General features: G+C 41.0%; 1 protein-coding gene across 1 annotated transcript; it reads left to right on the top strand.

Moving 5' to 3' along the window:
- The first annotated feature begins 6394 nt into the window (after nt 1-6394).
- LOC146643617 (TGF-beta receptor type-2-like) lies at nt 6395-26876 on the top strand. Its single transcript, XM_085395759.1, has 7 exons — nt 6395-6678; nt 8919-9060; nt 11547-11737; nt 15738-16501; nt 17350-17491; nt 25103-25227; nt 26495-26876. The coding sequence occupies exons 1-7, from the start codon at nt 6606-6608 to the stop codon at nt 26672-26674; spliced, it is 1617 nt and encodes a 538-aa protein (XP_085251885.1). The 5' UTR covers nt 6395-6605; the 3' UTR covers nt 26675-26876.
- The last annotated feature ends 253 nt before the right edge of the window (nt 26877-27129 follow it).

Genomic DNA, 27129 nt, shown 5'->3' with positions numbered 1-27129 from the left:
GCATTGGACCACTGACATTTCAAGTTCTGAAGCTTAGAAATCCAGTAGAGGAGGAAGAGGTTTATCTTTTAAGTAATTTAAGAACATATTAATAAAACTGCTTTCACACAATGACTGTATGAAGTGAATCTAGGTCCACATGTAGGCTACTCCCAGACAACCCGAGAATAGGTGCAACCTCTTTTCACAGTAGTTTGAGTTTGATTTACTCATATTAACGTTGCCTCGAAGTAAACCATTAATTTTATTACGTGCTCTTCCTACTGCCATAAGTCAAAATGAGCCAGCTGACCTCTGTAAACTGTGTTAGCAATAATAAAGGATGGGTTCTAATCATTCTTTATGTTTGGTGAAGGTTTTGCTTTTTTCTATTATACAAATAAAAAAGCTGGTTCATAAAAAATGACACCAATGAGGGCAAGAAAGTAAAGCGAGATAATAAAAATCCAATAAACCACTAAAATGATATAAAGTAAAGAACAGGAAAGTGATACGATCACTGCATTTCGATGGGATGCCTCCTTCACAGTAATCATTTTTGCAGCTTTAAAGTGCATGTTTTAATCCCAATGCAAAACTAATGACATCTAATTATGCATTCTAGTGTCACTCATACAGAAACACGTAAGCCTAATCTTAAAGGTAGCATCTAAAAGGTTAAACCCAAACAAAATAAATCTTTCATCACTGCAGAGATCGGATACAAAGCATACGTTTCCTTTTTAGTATGCATGAAATTCTCCGATAAACAGCACGCAATACCTCTCATGAACCACCTTGAGTATGCATGTGTGTAACTGTATCTCCAGCCACATTAGGGACCCATATTGAAACATTTTATTGAGAGCAGGGCAAATGAATCTTTCCCCTCTTTGCTTAAATGGTCCGCTCCCTGTAATCTTGGTTTGAAGAATGGCATGACCATCATCTTCATCATCTTCTCTCTGCTCTGTTGCACCACAGATGTAGTTACAGGCCAATGACAGGACAGACTTGAAGCTGGTTTAAGCCTAGGCTGTGCAATCCTCCTTTAAGCAGTTACATACTTCAATGCAAGCCATTTGTGGCGAGGGCCGCTGAAACGCTTGATGTGTGCCATTATGCTCTAAGGGAAGAAATGGTTTCCAAACAATATCAGCTGACATGTTGGTGGGTTTTTGTCTTTCCTAGTTTTTTCTCCCCTTTCTGCTGTTTCATCCTCTCTTTTCTCTGCTTTCTTGTCTTGTTACTTTAGAATAAGGGTCTGTTTTCACATTTGCATTGTGATTCAATTAATAGCACTACCACAATGCTGTGTTACGTAAGTGTATGCAATACTCAGTGCGGTTAGCCTGGATTTACACAGGTACACGCATGCTGGGTACAGATAAAAGTTGTTGTTGTTGTTTCATCTCACGTCTTTTGCTTCACCATTGAACACAATCTAAACGGAGCAACAGGATGTTCCCTGTGACACAGAAAAGGGGAGTCACATGCTGCAGCGTTTGTTCACATGTTTGCTTCTCTTTCTAAAACAAGTCTTGGCACAGTTTGAGACACATATCAATTTTATGCCTGGGAACAATAGGCCTAAAAGTGATGTGATACCAAAGGTTGTAACCTTTGGAGCCTTCAAGATAAACTTTCCCTTCCTTCACAGCGTCTGACTAATGCTGAAGGACAAAGCCTGTTCACAGCGGTTGGAGAAGACAGAGAGAGCCTGTTGTTGTCAGAATAGGCCATTTCGACTTCCTTAGGTTCGCCAGTGGTACCAAGAAAACTGTGCCAAGCCATTGTGTGGGAACATGTGTTACTGTTTGTGGCCATGTAACTGTGTCACTAAAGCTGTTAGGTGTGACTCTGTGACCCTCGTGCAGGACATGTCTGCCTCACAGTTCCTGAGCACTGAGTAACATTTGTGGCAAAGTGCATGAACTTATGAAGTAAAACGTTATTTTGTGCTTTACCTTACCTACCTATCTTCACCATATGGGGTATGTTTGTTGCACATCTGTGTAGTTTGTGTGTATATTAAAGTTATAACCAACACCTTTTAAAAGGTGCAACTTTTGCTTTAAAAACATTTCGCATGGCACTTTTTAAACTTTCACTACCGCTCAGCGAATAGTTGGCGAGTGTTCGCGAACATGTCAGCAACATCTTCCATCCAAACTGCAAGGCAACTGTGGAAACCTGCTAGCAGCATACCGCTATGCAACCAATTTTACCTGCCTGCCAACCGCCACTCGCCGACTGGTCAGGGAATAATTCCCGTGGTGATTGTGTTGAGGTCGCCAAACTGTTTCCTGCCCTAAGATTCACTATTAAATACTTACTGAAACCTTCCTTGTCAGCAAGATTAAGCAAAAATTACCAGGTGGAGCCCAAAATGTTGATTCTGTTCAACTGGACATAGTGTTTTCAGTGGCAGAAAAAACATTTCATCACTCATCCAAGTGACGTCTACGGTCTCAGCTGACTGCAGGTTCCCCAGGTGGTGTAATACCAGGTGGAGGTTCATGAAGGGGAGGTACAGCAGTGCAGGGAAGTCTCTTGGTTTGAATCTGCTGGTCTGGAGCCCTTCTTTTTTTCTCAGGTTGCATCATTTTCCACGGTCCATTGGCTGTAGGTGCGTTTGTGGCTGTGAACTGTATGTCTTGTGTGTCTATCTTTGTTAGCTCTGCGATGAACCGGCGACCAGTCTGGTGTGTACCCCATGTGTGCCAGACTACAGCCTATCTGGTAGTTAGGAAGATGTATTAACAGAATTGCAAGTAAACACCCCCACCCCCACCCAACATTCAGATTTAGATCATTAGTTATGGGGGAGTGCTGCTCACTCTCAGTGCTTCTTTAGCTCGGAGTATGCAGTCATTTTAATCCTTAAAAAAACCTGAAACCCTAAAAAAGCAACACTGTACTGTAACTGGTGCAGTTTGACTGTAATACTGTAAGAGAGGATCTGAGATCTCTGGGGCAAAAGTAGCATCTGAAGGATTGAAGAGGCACATCCTGAGGCGCAGACACCTGACAGGCTGACATCTACAAGCTAATGAAACATTTCAGATTCCCGTTGCGTAGGCAGGCATCTTAATCATGTGCAATTCAAGTGAAGAAGATACTGATTCAAAATGACTCAATTGTTTTAGTTTTTTGCCACTATTCTCACCAGCAATTTGCAAGTTGCATTAAATTTCTTTCTGTTGTGCAAATACACATTGCTGCTCTCATGGGACTGCAGTTTTTCCTTTGGCATAAGCAGAACTTGAGCATTTTATCCTGTAACAAAGTCCTGACTGAAAGTAGGTTGTATATAGACAGCATGAGGTCGGTGGCTTGCAGCTTGCTTGCTTTTATAACTGCTGTGCCAACAACACCCCAAAGAAGTATGACTAAACCTCCTCTGCTGAGGCAGTAGGGAATCTGTTCAGATACAAGTCCATACACCCTAAAGGCTAGAAAGCATTTTTATGAATCACCAACCTTGAAGGTGACCTGGAGATCAAGATTTCTTGATGATATGTCTGTAAAAACTGGACAAAATACAAATTCTATTAAGGAGGTTTGCTCTTTGTGAGAACATTTCTTCATCCTGACTCCTACAGCAACAAAAATCCTGGTTAATAAAACACTTGTGAGTGAATTTTCCCGCCCATTTTGCTTCGCCAGCAGATTTTAAAAATATATTTACATTAACCTAAAACTTAAGACTATAAGATATTAGTAGTATATTTGTTTGTTTGGTAATTGTCATGTATATCATTGTCATGTTCAAGAAAAAAGTTTGAGATGATTTGATCTTTGTGACACAGCCTTCAGCAGATAGGTATACTGTGGTTTTAAAGGGATGGACATGGTCAGAAACTATACTTAGGCAGGCTTTGGGGTTAAATGATACTAAGTCGGTATTAAGTGGTCTAAATTGTGTCAAAAAATATCCCTACACCGCTGCACCACCACCAGCAGCAGTGTGAATCACTGATACCAGGCAGGACGGATTCACGTTTACAACAAATTGTGACCCTATCTCCTGAAAATTGCAACAGAAATCGAGACTCATCAGAGCAGGAAAATGTTTTCCATTTTTCTGTTGCCCAGTTTTGATGCGCCTGTGTGAATTGTAGCCTCTGTTTCCTGTTCTTAGCTGACAAAAATGGCACCCAGTGTGGTCTCCTGCTGTTATAGCCCATCTACTCCAAGGTCCCATGTGTCATGTGTTCAGAAATGTTCTTCTGCAAACCTTGGTTGTAACCAGTAGTTAGTTTAGTTATTGTTGCCTTCTTATCAGCTTAATGAAGTCTGGCCTTCTTATCTGACCTCTGGCAACAACAAGGCATTTTCACTGGGAGAACTGCGGCTCAGTGAGTATCAGTCCAAAAAAGAAGAAGATTGTTATGTGGGAAAATCCCAGTAGAGCAGCAGCTTCTGAAATACTCCCACCAGGTCATCTGGTGCTAAAAAACATGCCACTTTCACAGTCACTTAAACCGCTTTTGATACCCATTCAGATACTCAGGTTTGAACCTTAGTGTTTCATTTGGCGCAGGTCTACATGCATTGAGTTGCTGCCATGTGATTGGCTGATTAGAGATTTCCATTAACAAACAGCTGAAAAAATATTGTTAAAAAATCATTTATTTTTTAAACAAGTAGTTAAATAGGTGTACCTATTAAAGTGGCTCACTGACCCGATCTGCAATTCAGCATCTTCCTCACTTTGAGTACTTGCCTTCTCCTCAGCTTAGCACTTAGTAATGAATCAATATCCCCGTGTGTCATCTCCTTTTGTGTAATACCTCCGGTGGGCAATGAGCATACATTTTATGCAGAAAATCCTGTGTGGGAAAGACACCACACTTGTTTTTATCATTATTTTAACTACAGAGACACAGATGTGCAAAGAGACTGACATCCCTGAAAAGCCTTTTATAATGCATGCAGTGCGTGTTTGCCACCGGTGTTATCCCAAGGCATGAATCCAGAGATTTGTTATCAGGCTGGTCTGTTGATCTTTTCACTTGACCAGAGAAGTTTACAAGAACGGCGAGCACCTGTATGTTTACCTGGTGCTTGTTTATCTGTGTTTGCGCAATGAACTAGGAAAAAAAATCATTCAAAGGTAGACGTGCATGGAGAAACTTGTGCAAGGTTTAGGGAGGGGGGGCTAAAAGTGTAAATAAGCCTTTCTTGGCACACTTGAGTGTGCTGCGCTTCCTGTAGCGCAAAGGCAGATAAAAATCACACAGTTTGGTACAGAGTATATTTATAAAGTTCTGAAGGCGTTTTGTTCGGGTGCTGTGGTCACTCAGCAGGATGTTGTGATCTACTTAGGTTTTGTGTGATCTGTGGGGAGCTGCCTCACAACGCTGTGGGGTCTCCACCTTGTGGCTTGGACCCCATCATGCAGTGCCGGGTGGCTGAATGCCATGCAGGCTTGAATAAAAACGTGCACAGACTTGTGTAAACCCACCCACACCCACTGACTAAGAGCAAATATGAAAAAAATAAATAAATGCACCATACTATTTGAGAGTACATTAAAACCTCCTGTATTAGAATTTGTATGCCTAAAATGTACAGTCAACTATCACTGAAGACCATCTCAAAACATGATGATCATTATTCTGAGGCATCTTCTGATGTTTTTTTCTTTTTAAACTCAACACTGCACCTACACTGAAGCCGGCTTGCCAGAAGTAATATAAGAGGTGCTAATAAAGTTCACTGAGCTGGTGGTTATAGAAAGTACAGCTCGGAAAAAAGGAAAAAAAGAAAAAGAGTTATAAGCCAAAGGGTTACAGGGTCAGAACTGAAACCTGACATCACATCTCAAGTATGTAGAGGAAAAGCAAAAGCAAACGCATGTCTGCAAAACCCTGGCAATAGACCAGTAATTTATCGGTGTTATAGTGGACTTAACCTCTGTGTGTCTTCAATAAAAACCAACACTGTGAGATATAAAGATACTCTCACAGCTTCTCATGTCATCCTTGACAAACCGTGGGCCTGGAACCTCTCCAGCAAAATCATGCAGCAGCAGAGGAACGCAATTTAAACTTTAAACTTGGATGGGGACATTTAAGTGAATTTAATGTGCTGAGTTTTTATTGTGTAAAACGCAGTAACACTCTAATAAATCCAAAACACAGAACTCAGCAGCTACCTTTCAAAGCTGACACCTCTAAATAAGATCTGCAACGAGTGACTGTTTTGAAGTAAAAGGGTGTTTGCATTGACTTAAAAGCCTATAGGCGGTTAAGCTATTTTTTGAGCGTGTCATTTCTAGTCTTGCTCTGCTGGTTTTCAGCCTCTTAATGACATGCTTCAGAGCCGCATGAGCCTGACCAAGAAGAAAAAAAAAAGAATACGAGAAGAAGAGAAAAAAAACCTGTCCAACCCCTTCTGAAGATTTCCTGTTTCATGAAATGCGCACATACTGTGAGTCATATAGGGTAAGTCCTGCCTTGTGTTTACCCAATCTGCTTCTTTTCCTTCGTCTTCCCGGAGCCGTGAAGGCGTTTAAAAGGGAGCAACAGGCGGGCCGAAGAAAGTCCGCGGAGACTGGATATTAACCCGCTGTCAAGGCTTCGGCAAATTAATGAGAAAGAGGGCAGCGCACAGTCTAAATGGAGCTACTTCGGTTTTCCGCTTTTTGGTGTGGAATGATACTCTTTGGTAGTAGTCTGCTCGAGGAGGCGGGTGAGTTGAACTTTAAACTCTCAGAAAAGTAGTCAAAGCTTCGGAACTTATTTCAGCGGACTCTGTGAAGAAGAAGCGGAGTGATACAAAGTGACAATTGATTACCCTTATTTATTTATTGGGCAAAAATATGATACTGTAATTGCTTTTTTTCCCCAAACAGGTGTTTCTTTAGCTTTTAGCTAAAACTACGTAAAAAGAAAATACCCTTGTTTATTCAGGACACTTTACTTGCTAATGTGGTCTCAAATGTAAATTAGCTTCACTTGACTCCGTGAGTCTCTCTGTCGCAACTTTCATCAGTGCGAATGCGATAGCTTTGGGAAGACATCACCTGCTGTAAGTCACCAGCCTCATTTGGTTATCTGCATCTTTGATGTGTAGCCACAGTGCTAACAGGTCTAACGCCCCCCCCCCTTAAGGAAGACAGTGTTTTACCTTCATCTGTCTCAGACTCAGTCCCAGCGGCACCAAGTGGCTTTGGCTGCTCCTAATCCTTCCCCCCACCTCTCTGCAATTATATGTAGCCCTGGGTGACAATTACTACCATTCATCCCTTCCTTTGCCCGCCTCCTCCTGGGTTAAAATGACATGCTCTTTCAGAGGAGTTGCTCTAATGATATAAATACTCAGGCTCAGCCACCTTCCTACAGCACTCAGGCATGGACTATCCCTTCAGTGCTGATTTACTTCAAAACACCTCACCAGCCCGCTGGGCAGACTTTTAAAATTGCTCTGTGGCGTAGTTTAGTCTGGAGTTCAGGTGTGATATTTTCATGTTTGTTTTGTTTTTTTATTTGTGAAGGCCTCTCTCAGTGCAGACAAGCCCTGAAAGCAAAAACAAAACAAAAAAAGCCAACGATTTCCTGATAAGGTCTTGTGAAAGTGCCTCATCTGCTGCTGATTGTCAGGCGCAGCCATCCGGTGGCAGTGATCTAATTTTGCTGCACTTCCAGGGTGCATGTTGTACAGCGTGTCTGTTGCTGACCCCACCCTGCAGCCTGGGTGTTGGGGGAACAGACATAGTAGGATCCTTGTGCCAGGTTAAGAGCACACACACACTGACAGAGAGCACCTTTCTCGTAAGCTTGTGTGAAGCCCAAAGCATACTTTTTTTTTTTTTTGCTGACCATGTCAAGAAGCACGCTTTCACTTACACTTCCCCTTCTAAAACTTATTTACTATTTGGTCATGTGATAAACCCTCAGCGGTGCCATTTTGAGACATCGACCAACTTCAGGTACATCAGTGTACCAGAAGCGGTGTTTTCCCTCTTGGTTTGTTCGTGAGTTGAATTCTCTGATGAAAACAGCAGGTTCAACTTCCTGTACACGTGAAGTCAGCATACAGATGAACTGTGGTTAGGTGGTTTAACTGAACCAGCAAAGTCACGTGTTTCCACTCTGCGTAACACATGCAATGCATGCATCTCAATCCTGCCAGACATCGTGATTGTTTCTTCTTTTTAATCATTCTCCTTATTAATCCTAGTAAACCTGAAATGTCCCCTTTACAAACTGTTTCCACATCTTAAAGCCACAACATCCTCTTTTCGCTCATAATTTTGTGTAGTAGCCAGAACTCCTTTTAAAAACTAGAGAAGAGATTCTTCACCTTTCTGTCTCTGATTTTATTTTGGTGGGGTTTTTGTCATCACGTCCCTCAATGCAAGGATAAATTACAGAACTGCATCCTAGGACTGTTTGTGGAAATAAAATTCTTTCTCGCTCCTGTTCTTCACAGACTGATGCATAATCTCGTTTTTTTTCCCCTTTCTTTTTCCATCAACAAATCATCAGCGGTGTTGGCACAACACCTTACTTGATGGGGAGCCGACTCATCGGGCTGACAAATTAGAGACCCTCAGCAAGAAAATTCATCCGTGTTTCCTCTGTTTGTTGTTCTTGCCTGTCTGGCAGTTGTCTCCTTAGATGATTATCAAACCCACAGGCACTCCTCACACAATCCTGTGTGTCTCACTGATACAGGTCTGAACAAGTCCAAAGGAGGTGGATGCCACTGCTCTGCTTTGTTAAGCTCCCACAGGGGGAGGAAAATGTGTCCACCCCTGTAGTATGAAATTGTTTGGATATTCCTGTGGTTATGTGGAATATCAGCTTCTGCACACTGACAAATTCCAAAATACCTCCGTCCTTTGATTAAATTTCAGGTTTTTAAGGCTGTTGAAATGAAATTCACAACTTAATCTTACCTCTTTCACTTCCTCTTTTTTTTTCCAGAGGCCTCTATAATGAAGCTACATAAGCTGTGCAAGTTTTGTGATATACAGCCAACTAACTGCTCGGGTAAAGGGAACTGTAAGGTGGAGTGTGGCATTACATCTATTTGCCCCCAAAAAGAAGACGTGTGTGTCAGTATTTGGTAAGTGTCCACTGAACTTCCTGCCTTGTGATTCTAATGCAATGATTCAGGATGTAAATGAACAATTAAACTATAGCAAAGAGACTCAAGAGCTTTTCTTTGTTTCGTTCTTTACTTTCTGACGTTTATTGTGCCTTTTTATATTTATACGCCTCTTCATGCAAACACAAAGCGAAGTTAGGAAATAAGGGGAACAATGGCTACTTATTTATTCATCAAATCAGCCGTCGTTTCCTTCCTGAAGCTCTAAAATCTCCTTCATTGTGTGACCTTTTGCTTTTTTCCACTTTCTCCGTCAGCATTTTGCCCAAAAAGCCGGCCCGATTATGACAGCTCGTGATCGCCTAACCACCCGTCAGCATCAAATCTGACTCTGATTGTGAGAAGCAGTAGAAGCAGATTTGTATTGGTGTTAAAAGCTTAAAGCAGTGCTGCTGTTTCTCATTATACTCGCAGTGTAGTGGGCTTGTTATGAGCTGAGGTTAGCAGAAAGCTAATGGCACGTGGACAGCAGCACCTCTTTAAAATGTCTCTCATAACCGCCCAGGTAGCACTGCTCAGCAGGAATTCCAAATGTAAATATGCTGATTTGTACAGAGCCAAGTTTTTATTTTTTTCTTCTGTTGTTTGTATTTAAGTCTCCATCCTTAGAACTTTGAATTCAATGTTTTAGTCATTTGTGTGTGTGTATATTGTATATTACATAAAAATATTGCCATTTACAGCTACAAGTTTGTCATTGCATTATGTACCTAATTATTAAGGCTGTGCAAAAGTCTTGATCCACCTCTCATTTCTGTATATGTTGCTTCCAAGAAGCCAAACTTTGTTATACTCAAGTGTTCCTGAGTAGTAGTTCTCCAGACTTACAGAGCTTTTCTTTGGACATAAGCTGCTTTTCATTGATCTTCAGTTCAGCGCTTGTGCCTGAACATTTTCAGAGGATTTTATTTTGTGCTTGGGTTGTTGTTTAAGTCATTTAACACTTATCTATAAATCAATCAAGCACAAAAAAGGCGCCTAACAGAAAGGGATGAACCGGTGTTGTGTCTATACATAAGAACTTTTACATGAGTGCAAGGTAAAAAGTGCAAGGAAATATGAGTTTAAATACCTCAACCATCTAAAGCAATAGACAGTGCACAAGACAGGTGAAGAAGAGAGTGCAGGTTTGATAGAGTAGGTGGAGACATGTATTAGGGATGATTTGTGACACAAGGGTAGCAGCAAGAGTGAAAAGAATGGTTTATATATGAGACCTGGCATATGTATGGTTTATAGATGGTGGCACTGACTAAAAGACAGGAGGCCAAGCTGATGATGTTAAGACTTTCCATGGGTGTGACCACGACGGATAAAATTAGAATTGAGTACATTAGAGGACAGCTCGGGTCGAGTGGTTTCAAAGGCAAGGTTTAGATGGTTTCGACGTGTGCAGAGAACAGAGAATTCCCAGAGAATATTGGGAAAAAGGTCTTCAATGTGGACCTGCCAGGCAGGAGGAAAACAGGAAGACTGTAGATAAGATTTATGTAGTAAAGGAGGACATGCAGAGGGTTGGTGTAGCAGAAGAAGATAGGTTGAGATGGAGGCTGATGATCCACTGTGGCAACCCCGAAAGGGAGCAGAGAGCGAGAAGAAAGTACTTTGTAGTACTAGCAGTCGACAAACATACAATTTGTTTTCTTTCCTTTAACCAAATGTAAGAAAAACACCAAACATAACAGTTTGACAGGAATAAAATAATATTTTTGCATCATCAAGTGATTTCTAAAAAGAGATGTCAGCTGAAAGCTTGACCAATCACAGCATGTTGAGCAGTGTGTCTGTAAAAATAAAAAAATTGAGGAAACTGAGCACATGGTGGATAAAATTAGAAGTGACAGGCCAAAAGCTAGATTTAGATGAACAGTATCTAAAAGTTACGTTCTTAAGAGATAGGAAAAGATCCTGTAATGACCTGCTGTGCAACTGGAAAGATGTGGGCATCATCAGAGGCAAAGAAATGGTCTCAGTGGAAGGACCGCTGCAAAGAAGCCTTTCGTGTCTTCTGGAGAGATAAATCAAAATTTGACATTTTTGTTTGAAATTGTTGTCAATATGTAAGGAGAAGGTCAGGAGAGAGGTACAACAGTGAGTGTCTAAAGCCATCTGTAAAACAGTGGAGGTGCCATCATGGTGTGGGGCTGTGTTTCAGCTAGTGAGTAGAAGATCTTGTCTAATTTGATGCAGTAAAAACATACCGACAGAAAAACGCACAATGGAACACTATCAGTCATGGATTGGCCTCCACATTTCAATAAATCGCTGAAGCTGTTTAGCATTTTCCTAGCAAAATATAAAGAAATCAGGGGTGACTTGAGACTTTCGCACAATAGTGTAGGTCTGCCATCATCTCTTTGTTACAAATCTTTGAAAAGCAGGTAGTGAATACCCGAACTCAAACTTGACTGGTAAAAAGTGTTTATCCGCCTTCTCTTTCTCAGGAGGAAGAAAGATGGCAACGTCACCTTTGATACAGTGTGCCACAACCCAGCTGAAAAACTGTACGGCTTAGTCTTAAAGGACTACAACAACAGCGAGTGTGAAATGAAAGAGCTGAGTGGCATGGGCTCAAAGTTCTTCATCTGTTCGTGCTCTGAGGATGAATGCAATGAGCGCGTCTTTTTTGACCCAAGTAAGTTAAATTGGCAATTTGTCAAAATGTATGAAATAAATGTGGTAGAAGACAGTTCACTATTAATATTTAACTTGTTTTTGCTATATTTGAATCTTTTATTGTTAAATGCTAAACTATGCGCAACAAATAGCTGCAAATTTGTCAGTCTAGCAACACTGGTACATAAGTCCATGCAGTAGATTTTTAGAGCCTTTTGAATATAGCTGAGCGCTCTGAATGGAAATTGGTTTGATAAGAGTGAAATTAAGCCAAAATGGTCAAATTGCAAGCTGTAAAACCCAAACAATTAACTAAAGCAGGCTAAAGCCTCTTCAGAGCTGCAGCTGGAAACAGGGACATTATATGACTAAGTAATTGGTGTCATAACTACATTTCGGTGGGTGTCTGAACTTTGATTCCAAATAAACACGGAGGCTCTCTGATGCCCCTTTTATTCGTTAGAAGTGAGGAAAAATGCTCTGAACTTAATTCTGCACCACAGTTAATTTTTACTCTAACTAGGTGATAATGTGCACTGAGTCATGTTTTTCACCAAGAAAGCAAAAATCAAAGGATCGATAGCAAGAAAGGTGAGGGTCAAATAAGCAAACCGAGGGAAGACAGCTGTTACAAAAAATTATTTTAAAAAGAAAGGAGAGTAGAGCACAACTAACCAGTCGAGAAAAGTTTAGCTCTCAGCAGCTGTTAAGTGACAATATAGCTACCAAAAAGACCTAGCACAGCTTATCACCATGAAACCCACGGCCTTGAATTACAGAAAGAGCCAGAGCGATTGAGCAGCAGCAGGTTCATTTCCAAATGATGCGACACAAGGGAAAAAAACAAACTTATTTTGCTAGTTATAATGAAACAGTGTCAGGCAGCACATCGACAAACAGTGTAAACATTATTATGTCATGCATGGTGTTTGCTCCTTAGAGTAGTGGTTTACACATTAGTTTTGCAAGCCAAATGTCTCTGTTTAAATTCCAGCCAATAAAACATCCCTTGTGGGATTGCATTAGGAATCCACTGCAAACACTCTGCCAAATTAAACAGCGACCCACTGTGACAAGGGAGCAGCCGAGAGTAACCACATGACATCTCTGTTTGTCTTTGATAACATCAAAGGAACAAGACAAGAAAATCACTATGACTCATATTATTGTAATATAGTGTTATTATAGTGTAATTATAGTGTTGGTTTTGTAAACACAAATAAGCTTCAAGTTATTTTGGTGTGCCCTGATGACCTGGTTTGACGCCTGATGTGCCTTTAGCACTGCACAGGCTGAAAACGGTGTTTGGCTGTGAGCAGGTTTAGAGGCTGATATCAATCCTGCACGCATCATTCTTCTAGAAGTCTGTGTGGCAGATAGTGAGGAAGAAGATGTGATAGAGGAAGTGAAGAGAGCAGGGGGGGAGGATGAAGAGAGATTTCTTATAATTACGCAGGATGTTAAGAAAACATTTTCTTTGGGGTGGGTGGAAAAAACATGTTCGTAATACAACGGTCTTTATTATGCAGCATAGTAGTCTCGGCATTTTCTTAATGTAAGTGTTAGAAGACTATAGGGTTGGTATTTCAAATGTCTTTATGACATTAGAATCATGAACATTCAATTCTAGATGTTCAAGTTATTGTAGACGACAGCACGCTAAGAAGTGTGTGTCCATTTTAACATGTGCAGCGTTATGGACGTAAGTGGTACTCTAAGGACCCCTACAGGTTCTTGTAAAGTTGTTGGCTCAATTATCTATTTAAAAAAACACACACACACAATGATGGATGAGCGATATGAGAAAGGAAGGGTTCCTGCAGAGAGTGCTTTTGAGTGGGGCTCAGAGTTCTGTGCTACACCCCTGCCTGGAAATAGTTTTCAGAGTTCATCACTGGGAGAGTCATACCTTACATATTGCACACCAGTTATTTGATCTGATTTTTAAGTTTTACTCCCTCTATCTTTCATTTCTTTTTAAAGTGGAGGAAGATTCATTTAACATCTTAGAAGTGGAAGTATTTATTCTTTCATTTGTGAGGATAACATGATAACGTCAGAATTTTTTATCAGTTTGTCGTGCATGAGTGCCAACATGTGTGCACTGGGATGCTCTCCAGATGCATAATTGCAAACAGCTTTAGGAGATCATGTAGACACTGGCTTCTAGACTCCAGTTACAACATTGGCCCTGGAATAAGATGTATTTTGACTACGGTGTCCCGGCAGTAATAACACTAAGGTACATTTCCGAGACCTGGCTCTGCACCGAAAGCCAAATTGAAAGCATCTGCGCGGAGCAAAGCACGTCATGGAAACATATTTTCTCACTGTTGGGAATGTCTGTGTGCTCTTTGGAAGTTCTCAGTGACTAAAGTGGGTAAGTTCTGTAGTAAAGGCACTGCAGATGAGCTTGAACAACAGGGCAATAATGCCAATTTGAACCTGTTGAACAAAGCACCATTTAACGATTCAGCTTTTGCTTGCAGTTTTCCCTCTCTTCATACTGGTATACAGCTGCCTTGAGAAGCAAGCTAATGGTATTTCCCACCCTATTATCAGAAACACATTAACAAAGCCTACTGGGAACGGCAATGTTACGAAATGAGACCTAGCTTGAGTGAAAACAAGGTACGTCAGTTGTTATATTGAATGTGAGCGGGTGGTTTGTCAGAGTAACACCCATGTGAATGCCAGAATCGAACAAGACGTAACAAGATGATCAATGTTATTCACTTCACCTGTCAGTGGGTTTAATGCTGTGACTGAATGGTGTGTAAACAAATAAACAAGTACAACTTTAAAGCTTTATTTAAGATGATAGGTACCACTGTTTTCGATGGTTTCCAGTCGTTATGTTATGCTAAGCTAAGCATATCTGAAGCATCATATTTAACAGGCAGGTATGTGAGTAGTATGGATCTACTTCCCACCAGCAAGAGTATTTCTTAAAGTCTTTTTCCCTCTAAAGATTCTACCCTTGTGTATGCAGTATTTCACACTTTGAACTTAAAGATAATTCTCAATAACACGGTTTTTCACAGCATCTCCAGACCTTAAATGTAGCATTACTTCTGCACTTTCAATAATTCACACAACAAGTAAGGATTTTGTCTAAAGCCCGGAGGAGTTTGGAGGCACAGTGACAGGTTTGTTGTGAGAAATAGCTTCTCACTCCACAAAAATCAAAACAAACAGTCTGTCTGAGGCCCTGTAGAGGATTTCAGACATGTGGTTTCCTGTTCAGAAAAAAAAAAATTAGAGAGAAGTCGAGGGCTCAACTCAGCTGTCGGTTAGATGCCTGACTCTGCTCCACGCATTTACACTTGCTCCTAAAATTGTTTGCCAGGTATTTCTTGAAAAATAATGCACACGTGATACTCTTGCCTACACGTGTTATGCAACTCAAATGTAAGCTAGACAGCTAAATAAAGTGTGGCATTTGCTTTAGCAACACAACTTATAAATGACTAAATTTAGAGCGCTTCATACTGGGGACCATTTGAGGTTTTCTTGTTTAGTGTTTTATGTCTGGTGATCTACTTTTTATAGATCTTCTTCTATTGCTGCAGCTTTAAAAACTGGACTATAAACACAGCACAAGCATAAACTCTCACTGTTTGCCAAAACCAAAGCAGCTACCAGACACACCACCTCCCAAATTATAAGAATCAGACATGAGATCGTGCTTGACTGGGTCAGGGTTTGGAGCAGTTTACATTTGTGGCTGAGAATCTAACTTTAGCTCTGATCCTGATAAACATTCCTCAAAGAAGCGTCGGGTTTCTCTTGTCTTCTGATTACTTTACTTGTAGCTAAGTGCTGATACAATCTGCCACAAAGTAATTTAGTGTTTTATGTCTTCATATTGTGGGTGTTGTAGTTTAAAAAAAAAAAAGAAAAAAAAGAAACACAGTTACTACTCTCACAGATTTAAAGTGACTTTTAAACTGGTTGTCTGTTCTGCATCTTAACCTCACACTATCTTCATTAACACGTGCTGATTCTTTGACCTTTAGGGCCCACGGAACCACAGGTGATGGCTGTTATCTTAGTAAGCCTGGTGCCTCTCCTGGTTATGGCTACCGTGGTCATCACTTTCTTCTACTTTTACCGTGTGTGCCGCCAGCGCAGTGGCCACTGCGGACACAAGAAAGATTCTCTGCTGGAAATCGACCCACTCGTCATTATAGAAGAAGACAGCAGCTCCACGCACGCCAACAGCCTCAATCACAACACTGAGCTGCTGCCCATCGAGCTGGACGTGCAGGTTGGAAAAGGGCGCTTTGCAGAAGTTTACAAAGCCAAGCTGAAGCAGGGCTCCTCTGTTAGCGTGGAGCAGGGCTTTGAGACTGTAGCAATTAAAATTTTCTCACACGAGGAGTATCCATCCTGGAAGAACGAGAAGGACATTTTCTCAGATGCGGATTTGAGGCATGAGAATGTGCTTCACTTCCTGACAGCAGAGGAGAGGAAGGAGCCGAGACAGTACTGGCTGATCACAGCTTATCATCCACGAGGGAATCTCCAGGAGTACCTGACTCATAATATTATCAGCTTGCATGACCTGTGGCTGCTCGGAGGTTCGCTAGCCCGTGGAGTGGCACACCTTCACAGCGACCGCACCCCCTGCGGTCGCTCCAAGGTGCCTATCGCGCACAGGGACATTAAGAGCTCCAACATACTGGTGAAAAATGACTTGACCTGCTGCCTGTGTGATTTTGGCCTTGCGCTTCGGCTGGACAACTCTCTGTCTGTGGATGAGCTGGCCAACAGTGGGCAGGTAAGGCTTACCTAAGACTAAATTTTGGGCGATCGATTGTTTTCACTTGGCTGTCAATCACTTCAGACATCATCAACTTTGCCAGTGCCCCAAACACAAACCACTCTAAGCCCTGTCGTATAATTCTTCTGGGATATTTGTCAGACTTTGAAAAGAGCCAAGCTATATATCAAACCTTTCATTTTCTTACCCTCACAACTTCAGGACATTGTGTGTGTATATATGGCACTCACTCCATCTTGTCCCCAGAAGGATAATACTGATAGAAATACTGCTGTAAGTGCTCTTGGGTTGTTGTTGTTGTTTTATCATAGTCACAAGACAAACAGGCTTGATTGATTCTTAATGGACTCATTACAAAGACGTAATAGGCCAGAGACAATTTACACTCTGTTATGAAAATGGCTTGTTATGAAAAGGGCTCACCCTTTGCCACACAGCACACCTAATGCACTGTGATGCCCCTAATGCATTAGGAGGAAGCTCCAGTGGACACATTTTCAAGGATGATAATTATGTGAAGACAAGCAAGGTTTTGATGAGCTCAGTGGTGCCCTTTTTTTCTAATTATTTTCTACATCAACTTTTTTTCTCATGTAGATAAATGTGATTTGATCTCTTAGAGCACACAGGACAAAATCACTACCTGTCGCTCGATTAATGCAGCTACTGTTTAACGAGCAGTTTTCAACAAAACGATTGCTGTTTTAGCAGATAAAAAAAAGTGGTTCGCCACCTTCCCTTAGATGTACCTCTATATTTAAATCGTGCATAACAATATTGTGCATTTGCAACTACGGTCAAAGACGATTATTAATCTGTGTCGCTCTCTATTTGTATTTCCACAGGTGGGCACTGCCAGGTACATGGCCCCCGAGGTGTTGGAGTCCAGAATCAACCTAGAAAACATTGAGTCTTTCAAACAAGCAGATGTTTATTCCATGGCTCTCGTACTGTGGGAGATCATCTCAAGGTGTAGTGCAGTCGGAGGTGAGATCATGAAGTCCTTCTATGCTCTATGTTAATCAGTTAACACGCTGTGCTGTAGAACGATCGCTTCAGTTAAAATTCCCAAAGAAATGCCAATGTTGTTTATTGTTTGTTGCTGAGGGGGGGAAACGAAAAGCAAAAAGGGGTGTGCAGGGAGACGGAACACAGCACAAAAGAAGCGATAGCAACATGCCACAATGATCCATAAACACGTGGGGAGTGGAGAGGACGTGCAGTGTGCATAATGTGAAGCCTTCCCCCAGCAGCCTGAGCCTATGGCACCTTAACTGAGGGACGGTTCAAGGTCATTTGATATAGCTCCAACTAGAAGCTGGCTCCACAGGAAAGGGGCCTGATAGCTGAAGGCTCTCCCTCCCGTTCTACTTTTAAACTTCCTAAGAACTCACGTAGGCCGGCAGTCTGAGAGTGAAGTCCTCTATTAGGATAATATGATGGTATGAGATCTTTAAGATGTAACAGGGACTGATTATTGAAGTATGTGAGGAGAAGGATTTTAAATTTAATTCTGGATTAAACAGAGAGCCAATGAAGACAAGCTAATATGAAAGAAATATGGTCTACTCTCGCTGCATCAACTGAAGGCTTTTCAGGGAGCTTTTAGATCAGCCTGATAATGATGAATTACCATAGTCCAGCCTAGAAGTTAAAAATGCATGAACTGTTTTTTATTTTTTTACCATTACTCTGAGACAGGATGTTTGTAGTTTTAGTGATATTGCACAGATGAAAGAAAGCAACAGTACATATTTGTTTACTGTGCACGCTGAAGGACATATCCTGGTCAAAAAGGACTCTTCCAGTAATCCAGTAGCGCATGATGGCTCTTAGTCCTGCTTTTTTTTTGAAAGGAGAGATGACTTTTTCCCCACCGTCAATAAAATGAAGTCTGAACACGAGTTATGAAAAGCCTGCACTGGCTTTATCCAAATGTTTTGAATAGATTAAACAACCTTACATAAACTGATGATTTAGCCGTAAAATTAATTATTGATGATATAGAACATCAGTGAATGATTATGTAAATAGAGTTTAGCTTTAATGTGTGTTTTGGGAGGAATACTTAAGATGTCGGTGAGAAAAAAGCATTGGTTTCTTGCCAGAGTCGGTTTAACCTTATCACACAGGAAATGCAGAAGAAAGGCTCTATGCTATGCATCTAGTTCCTGAAACACAGGCTACTTGAGAATAGTTCAACATTTAGAGAAAAAATAACTTTTTCACTCTTGTTTATGTACTAAATGCGAGCGTACTATTTGACACTTTACATCTCACTTGTTATTTTCTGTCACGCTTTCTCAGTACTTGTTTTAAACCCAATATTCTGTCTTCCTGACTATCAACGTAGTGTACTCTACACACGTTTAACACTCCCTCTAACCTTTGCGGAGATAACCATCAATTTCGTTGGTAAATTAGCTCGGGTCACTGCAAGTATAGGAAACCAATAGAAGCACTGATTGATGAAATTCCCTTTAGAGGCTGTGTAAATATCCTCAGAAATACTGTAAAAGCTTGTTTGACCTCTGAGCAATACAAGCACCAAGTGACCAACTCCACTGTGAGTTCACTTATTAGCTGTGTGACAGGACTTATGTGCGAGCATTCGTTGACCCATTAGTCATGGTGGGAAGAAAATCTAAAAGTGTCAAAGCCACAATCCATCTTGTAGAAGCCTCAAGGATCAGCCTTCACTTTACTAATGTACCGTTACTCGTGTTTGTCACTCTGCAGCAAAACAAGGTCGAGGTATGTGCAAATAATAGAAGTGGTTGATTATCTGAAGCCAGTACAGTGCAGTATTTCATGTCGACAGAAGGTTATTTGTTTTTGCTTCCTTTTGTGTCTCTGTGGTCCTGTTTGTTTCTGAGACTGCTCCTGTCTCCATTGTGTCACAGCAGTGATTGAATGCCGGGTTTGGGCATGAACACTTCTGCTTCTGAGTTTTCCTGTTTTGCCCCCACTAACCTCCCTCCCCTCCCTCCCCAGGGGGCTTCCTTGAAGTGTATCGTGCAGTTATTCTGCCCATGAGTCCTCTGAAGCAAAAACATGAGCAAGTGACCCACAATTCCTCTTGCTTTTCCTTCCAAACTGCAACAACGTGAGTGCCCTGTGGGTACACATTTGAAAAGAAAACAGAGTATTTCCTGCTTTGCAAAGAGCACAGTCCCAAGACGCAGGTTTTTTTTTTAGAGAGATTTTAACTTTGCAAGTGTGGTTTATATTAGGACATTTAGTGGTTAATGTCTCTTGAGATCAGGACAGGCAGTATATAGAGATGAGTAAAGATGCACTAAACAGATCCAGGTTCACTCTGGCTTCATTTGGTTTCCTCTTGAGGGATTTCAGGAAATCTGCGCGAACAACATCTTCATTTGTTTATCCTGCGTTTCCCTCCATCCGTTACATGCATGTCAGATTAAGTCCTTCATTCCCTTACTTTGCATTAGTTTAGGTTTAGCTAACCTAAACACTGTATACAGAATTAAACGTTATGCCAAAACACATTTTTGTCCTGCCCAGATACACTCGACCATTCCCTGTTTCTAAATCTGGCACTTTCAACTCAGTTACGCTACATTTTTTCCTCCCGTCTCTCTCAGTCTCTTTCTTCTGAGACACAGGTAGGTGAGGCAGCAGTTAATTAGTCTCCCACTGCAGTGCAACACACCATAGGCAGCCGTGAAGCTTTACTCATGCAGGCACAGACAAGACAGGACAGGCCAGTGTAAATTTACTCGGGAAAGGAAGCGCAAGGTTCCCGTCCCACCTCTAGACTAAAGATAGAAGCCACTCGGTTAGTTCACATTTTCCTGTGTTTCACATATCTCTGTCCCCATTTTTCAGACTTGGCATTTCTTGGAGAAGTGTAAAAGGGTGAGGTCTGTAACTGAAGGAGACGTTTTCCTGTTCAGAGATTAAATCACTGTACAAACAAAGCTAAGCTCTCACCTTGATAGACGATGAGAAAGGTGGAAAGAATAAGCTGCACAAATGAGATGGTGTAATTTGGTTTTCCCTTACTGGCAGCTAAAAATCTCCTTGCAGATAGTGTGCTGGCTGAGATCTGGTATTGATTCTGGAGCAGAGCAGCATGAGAGCAAAGCTGATGTGTTTACAAAGTACACTCAAGAGTTGCTTGCTTTCCTGCTGCTGTTTTTTTACTATGAAGTTGCCACGTTTTCCCTGGAGGTCGGTGAGTCACTTATGACTCCCTGAGATCTTACCTTCCTGAGACAAAATATGAGCAGATGTGAACCCACACTCATAAATTCAGAGTGACACATCCCAGGGCATCAGTATAATGACTAGGGTGATGCCCTGCTTTTTCCTCTTGTCTCTGATGCCACCTGCCTGTGTGAATGTAAGGAAGATGTCTGATCACTGCAGGCAGGCACAGGGCTGCTCTGTCACGGCTCCTGAGGCCGTGGTCTGATCTGAGATCTGCCAGACGAGAGGAAAAAAACTGTCTGTCGACAGCCAGCCAGGCACAAACCATCACTTTACCTTCTTTATCTTCCAAGACTGAGGGAAGGGTTAGAGCAAGGGGGGAAACGGAGAGATCAGCACACCTCCAAGAGAAGGAAAAGTCAGATTCCAGGCTCAGATCTTTTTATCTGAGTGTCTGTTCCTTAAAATGCCTCTGCTGTATAATTTAGCTGGTCCAGATTTAGGTCTTGGAAAGATTGTGAGGGCGTTCCTCGAGCGGGTGGGGCAAAGTAGGAGGATAATAGCGGAGTGGTGTCGAATGTGGAGCTGCAGACGAAAAAAAAATGCCTCCATTCCCTGAGGGGAGAGGTTGAGCTTGACTGGAGAGGAGGAAAGGTTAGGGCAGCTGCTCTCCAGATGTCAGACCATCAAACCCTTCAGAATATGGAGGGTCTAATGCGTGTGGTGGGGGGGCTGCCACAACGCGCATTTAGGAACAAATTTTAGACTTGATTGAGGATGAAATAGGGTCAAAATACGTGCAGCCAATTTACGTTCCCTGAAGCTGCATACAAAGCGGGCTAAAATATTTTTTTGGTTTTACTTAATGGGGTTAGTCGATGGTTAGGGAATGTATCAGCTGCAGTTAATGGTAGGGTAAGCTTCCAGGGCAAGTCGGTGCCATATGCCCTAAAATTAAGCTCTGCTAATGAGTAATGTTCATGCATACATCTGTAATGCTTGAGTTTAACAACAGAAAACAAGTGTTGGAGCCACCGCAAACTAATGAAAACCAGCAGCGGCTGGGAGTAGATTAGTCAAGCTGATGTTCCAGACTCAGACAGACTTGGGGAAGCTGACACAGTTGTTGCGATCACATTACTAATTTATTTCCAAATACATGGGGAAACTGTTTGGATCGCTTTTGCTGTATTATTTATGTGTTTAGGTGACAGGATTTCTCTTCTTATTTTCAGTGTTTATATTTTATTTAAGCTATAATTAGACAAAAAAATTGTTCACTTGGAAGGGCAGCAGAGAAAGACTATCAAACAAAATGTGAAATGCTTGTGCAGACTGATTTCTAAGCAGACCTGTGTGAGGTTAGTATTTCAGTATGCCAACTAAGACTGGTGAGTTTGGGATGTGCGTAGGGGAGCAGGTGGTCAATCTACGAGAACAAAAGTGCAGTGTGACGGATGTAAATTACAAAGCTTCAAAACGATGCCATTCATCAAGAGTTTTTCCTTGTTTGCAGTAGGAAAGAAAAATGACTACATTTCTCTTGGCTGCATATGCACATACACTTTCGACTGCCATGGCGGACAAGTGGGCTGGAAAATAGACATTAAGGAGGAAATATGTGCTAGCATTGCAAAATCCACATCACTACATGTCAGCTGTCGGACATATAGTGTAAGTTCCTCATTGTTACTGTGCTGAAGTTGTTAAATAGCTTTGGAGGAAATCTTGTCAGTGTGCAATGTGTGACTTTTGCAAACCCCAGCAGTCCTCACTCGCACTGTATTGTGCTTTCAGAAGCCTCTTCTGCCACTGCAGTTTAATTTAAGGTTTACCTTTAATAAACATCTTTGCCTTTAGAGCCAGATTGGGCAAATCTGTTTGTCCTGGAATACACACTTTGTTTATGAAGTAGTACAAGTCCTATACTCGAGAAGCATTGTTTGGAGATGAGCACACGAGCATGTTTGCTGACACTTTCCAAAGTGGGTTTGCTGTCTAGAACACAGTTATACACTCCCTGGACCTGTCACAACAAAACAAACAACATCTGTCTCCTTTTCTCTTAAAAATGGTTGACTGGGTTTGTGTTTAAGCTTGAATAACAAACCAGAAGTACTTTGCTTACAGTAATGTTGAGTTCCAGACTGTAAAGAACTTTTTTTTTTTTTTTTTGCAGTAGTCTGTGTCCCAGAATCCTCCAATTCCTGTCTGTAGGTTGCATAACTCCCTGCGATCTTTTCTTTTTAACGTGTTTAAAAAGAAATAAAATGTCATCACGATCATCAAACAGTACAAACAACATGCTTATGTGAGGATTATGTGTTCCAGTAGTTTATTTTAAAAAGCTACAAACAGCTTTTATATATTTCTTACCTTTTTTTCATAATAATTCACATACAAAATATTGTTTTACTCTCAGCAACAACATGTTGGCCTTATGACTGAAGAGGCAACCTCAGAACCCGCCGACAGCTGACACAGCTTTGTTCTGCACTGTTACGTAAACTCTGAGATTTACATGAGAAGATGCAGGACAAATCTGCATTGTGCTTTTTTTTATTTTTTTTATTCAGTACATTTGAAATCTCTGTGTTTCCAGTGACAGATTTAATAGCCAGCAGTTCATTACAGGGATTGTATTCTATTTTATTGTTAGAAAATATGTATGTGTGTATAAATATCTATATTTTTATACCACAAAATGCCTCTGCTACAATGAAGTATAAATTAAAGTGGTTCTGCTAGATTCTTACTGGCCTGTAAAAGCCATTGTTCTGTATTTCAGCTGTGTGACATTAAACAGCAGCTGCAGTATCACTGACAGAAATATAGCCACAGTATATTTGGGTCCATAAGGGAACCGTGACGCGCATTTGTCATTTTGCCTCTGCATGCCACCCCCACAGTGGTTTTTACATCAAACTGTGCAGACCTTTAGCTTTAATGCAAGGAGTCTAACAAAAATATTGCATTGACTGGAGCCGTTGTAGTCAATGACTGACTGACGTCTAGAGAACACGGATATCACCAAATGCTCTGTTTCCTCCCTTGAGATGCTCTGCTACATCTTTACTGCAGCCGCTTCCAGTTACTGCTTGTTTGTGGGTCTTTCTGCATTAGGTCTGGTCTTCAGTAACTGAAAAGCATGCTCCATTGGGTTGAGATCAGGTGACTGACTTGACCCTTGAGGAATATCCTGTTTCTTTCCTTGAGAAATTCTTGGGTTACTGTTGCAGTGTGCTTTGGATCATTATCCATCTAAACTCAAATTGCTCTCTGCTTAGTTTTGCAACATTTTTCTGAGTCTAAGCAGAGAGTGCAGCCCTATACACTTCATTCTGCTGCTTCTATCAGCAGTCACATCATAAATAAACACTCGTCAGACAGTTTCACGGGCAGCCATACTTGCCCATGTTATCGCTGCTGGTCATCAGTTTTTTGTTCCTGTTCAAAATTATTCTTTTGAAACTTCCTGAGTATTTACAAGAATTTACCACTGTTGTTTAATAGTACATTGTAACTTTCACACAGCCAGGATGCATTGTAAAATGTGTTCGTTGTTTTTAACGACGACTCTGTCTTTGTAGGTGAGAAAAGTAGAAACTGTTTTAATTCTGACAACTATTTGCCACGTATGCCAGGGATCACAGTCAGACTCCACAGTGACTTTGTTATATAGTTTATTAATATGCATCTCTTTTTCACTTTATTCTCTCAGTCTGATTTTGTATCCATTATAAAATCTGTTAATTTTGCTAGTCCATCTTTTAATGACTGATAATTAGCTTGAGCTAGGTTTTAACTTCAGTGTAATTCAGTGTTGCGGCTGAGGAATCCAAACTTCAAACAAAGAGGAATTGGAATTCATACGATATATTTTTTTCGGAAACTGTTGACTCATAGCTCTCAGGCTGTTTCCTGCAGACCTGCTTTGAAATTTTGCCCTAAGTAAACACAACTGGTAAGTGGCCTTTGACAAGCACTCTGGAATTGTTGTGTAAGAGAGCTGACACAAAGCCAGAGCATTGTTGCTGAGGTTTCTTTAAACTCATCGACAGTAAGGCTAAAAATGTGACGATAGTGTTTCTCTTCAGAAAATCTCGCCCATGGCCCCTCTATCAACAGCTTAGGGTTCTTCAGTTGTTTGTGCCGCTTCAGTGCTATTTAAAGTTTGCATCCTACAGTTTCAATTTAGAGCGCACAGTGAATCCTTTGAGAGGTGTTATTGATGTGTGTGCTGTGGGGCACCTCCATCTGATCTTTCTCTCTATTCCACAGAACTTCATCTGTCAGATGTGATCTGTTTCAAAGTTGTTTTGCCCTGCTCTCGGCAGGTGTAAAAGCCTAAACTTACCATCTTGAGCTGTGCACAGGCTAATTCTCTGAACCCACCTGTTGTTTCTGTGTGTTCACATGCAGACGTGAAAGCATACGAGCCACCGTTTGGAAACCTGAGAGAACACCCGTGTGTAGAGAGCATGAAGGACAGCGTCCTCAGGGACAGAGGAAGACCTGAGATCCCCAACAGCTGGACCAACCACTTGGTAAGAAATGAAATTTATAAATGCCTCGTTTGTAACCACAAAATCTGTGTTTTAACAGATTTGTCAGCTGATATTAAAAACAAAGCACAGCAAACATAAAATATAAAAAAATAACATTGATTATTTGGGATTAATCACTACGGGCCAAACACAGAAATGAGAATGGAACACCTACTTTAAACAGTCTTCAGTATTCCAGATCCTTCACACTGCTGTGAGAACAGTGCAGGTAATGGTGTGATGTATTCACTGTGTCCATTCTCTGCTCACCCTCACCTAATTCCAATAGTGAGAACATTACTGACGCAGGCTGTCCCTTGCAATATCCACACTGTGTTTAAACTAGGGTTTGCAAAGTTTACATGGTTAAAAGTCTGTATATGCAAACTATGACCTACTCATGAATGTGGCCCCTTTCACATTTTATATTTTTATTATTTTAAAATGTTAATATAGTTTCTTTTCCTACGAAGAAAACTTAAAGTGGCCATGTTAACGAATAAATCATAGTAGGGGATCAATAAATTCTCTAAGATACAAAAAAAAAAAACCATAAATAAACTTTATTTTCCACATTGGCAGCCAAGTTTTAAATCAGAAGTGTTTATAGTTGTTCCAAACAAAGGGAAACTGTCATAAAGAACGAGACAGTGTTGTTTAGATTTGGAGATAGCTGCACAAATTTTCAGTGTGTCTCCTGGAGGACATTCATGCTGCTGTACTCAGCAGTTCGCTATGTAGAAAATAAAAGTAGAATGCAAGAGGGTTTAAAACCGTCTCCCTTCTGCACAGCTTATTTATTTATGCTTTACTATGTATGTCACAATGAAAAGATTCATCCATTCAAGCTGCCACAGCGCATTGTCACACACTGTCTCTCGCTTTGTTTTGCTCTTCTTTAAATAGGATTGTTGTGATATCTACAACATTAAAATGAGCTCTGTGTCTAGCTACTGGTGGCACCTAGTGTCTCCATATTTTAAAGTGAAGCTGTACACAAGATGAAGCAGCTGCAACATTTATGTTCAAAGAATTGCATATTATTCTCCTTGCAAAATGGTCCTTCAGAAAGAATAACTCTCAATGCTAGTTTCTCCAATAGAAATGCATCAAAAGTCCTTTATAAAAGTACTGATACAGAGGTGCATATGGATAAACACACAGTTGAAAATGCATAAATGCACATTCATAGCTTCAGTTTGAGTTAAGTTGCATTGCCCCAAAGTCAATTATATTGACTAACTGTGAGCCTGTTCTCCTCATGCAGGGCATCCAGATGTTGTGTGCCTCCATTGAGGACTGCTGGGACCACGACCCGGAGGCCCGTCTCACCGCCCATTGTGTTGCTGAGCGCTTCAATGGCATGGAGTACCTGGACAAGCTGTCAGATTGCTCTGACTCGGAGGAGAAAATCCCTGAAGAAATCTTTGTAGTGGATGAAAAGTAAACGCTTAACAGAAACACTGCCCCCTGCAGGGTGACTGAGACATTTTTATCGAGCTGCTGAGGGGAAAAGGAATATGAGTGGAGGCATTTGAAATGTAGATGAAAGTGAACTGTTTCCAGAGGTGGACTTACATATTCTGGATTAAGTCCTAAACAAAAAGGGCGCTCACATTATAAAGCTTTTTTTTTTCTTTCTTTTTTTTTTTTACCAAATACTATTTGCACTTTATAAACATCTATGCACACCAAACTATATATATGTTGTGTCTTATTTGTTTTTAAAATTTCAGGTATAGGAAATAAACAGACTGCAAATGTATTAAAAATGGGGAAAGACTGACCAAATATTAAGACACTAAGATCTCCTGCACCTGCCTTGTTTTTCGAAATGGCCAGGTGGTCTTGGATCAAAGTCCAATGAACTGAATGAAGCAACATTCAGGGTGCTAATAGAAC

The sequence above is a fragment of the Rhamphochromis longiceps genome, linkage group LG22, assembly GCF_057381845.1.
Source record: "Rhamphochromis longiceps isolate RC_006_pf linkage group LG22, R_longiceps_female_GT1.1, whole genome shotgun sequence".
NCBI lineage: Eukaryota > Metazoa > Chordata > Actinopteri > Cichliformes > Cichlidae > Rhamphochromis > Rhamphochromis longiceps.
The sequence above is the reverse complement of the archived record's forward strand: the minus strand, read 5'-3'. Positions and strand labels throughout refer to the sequence as shown.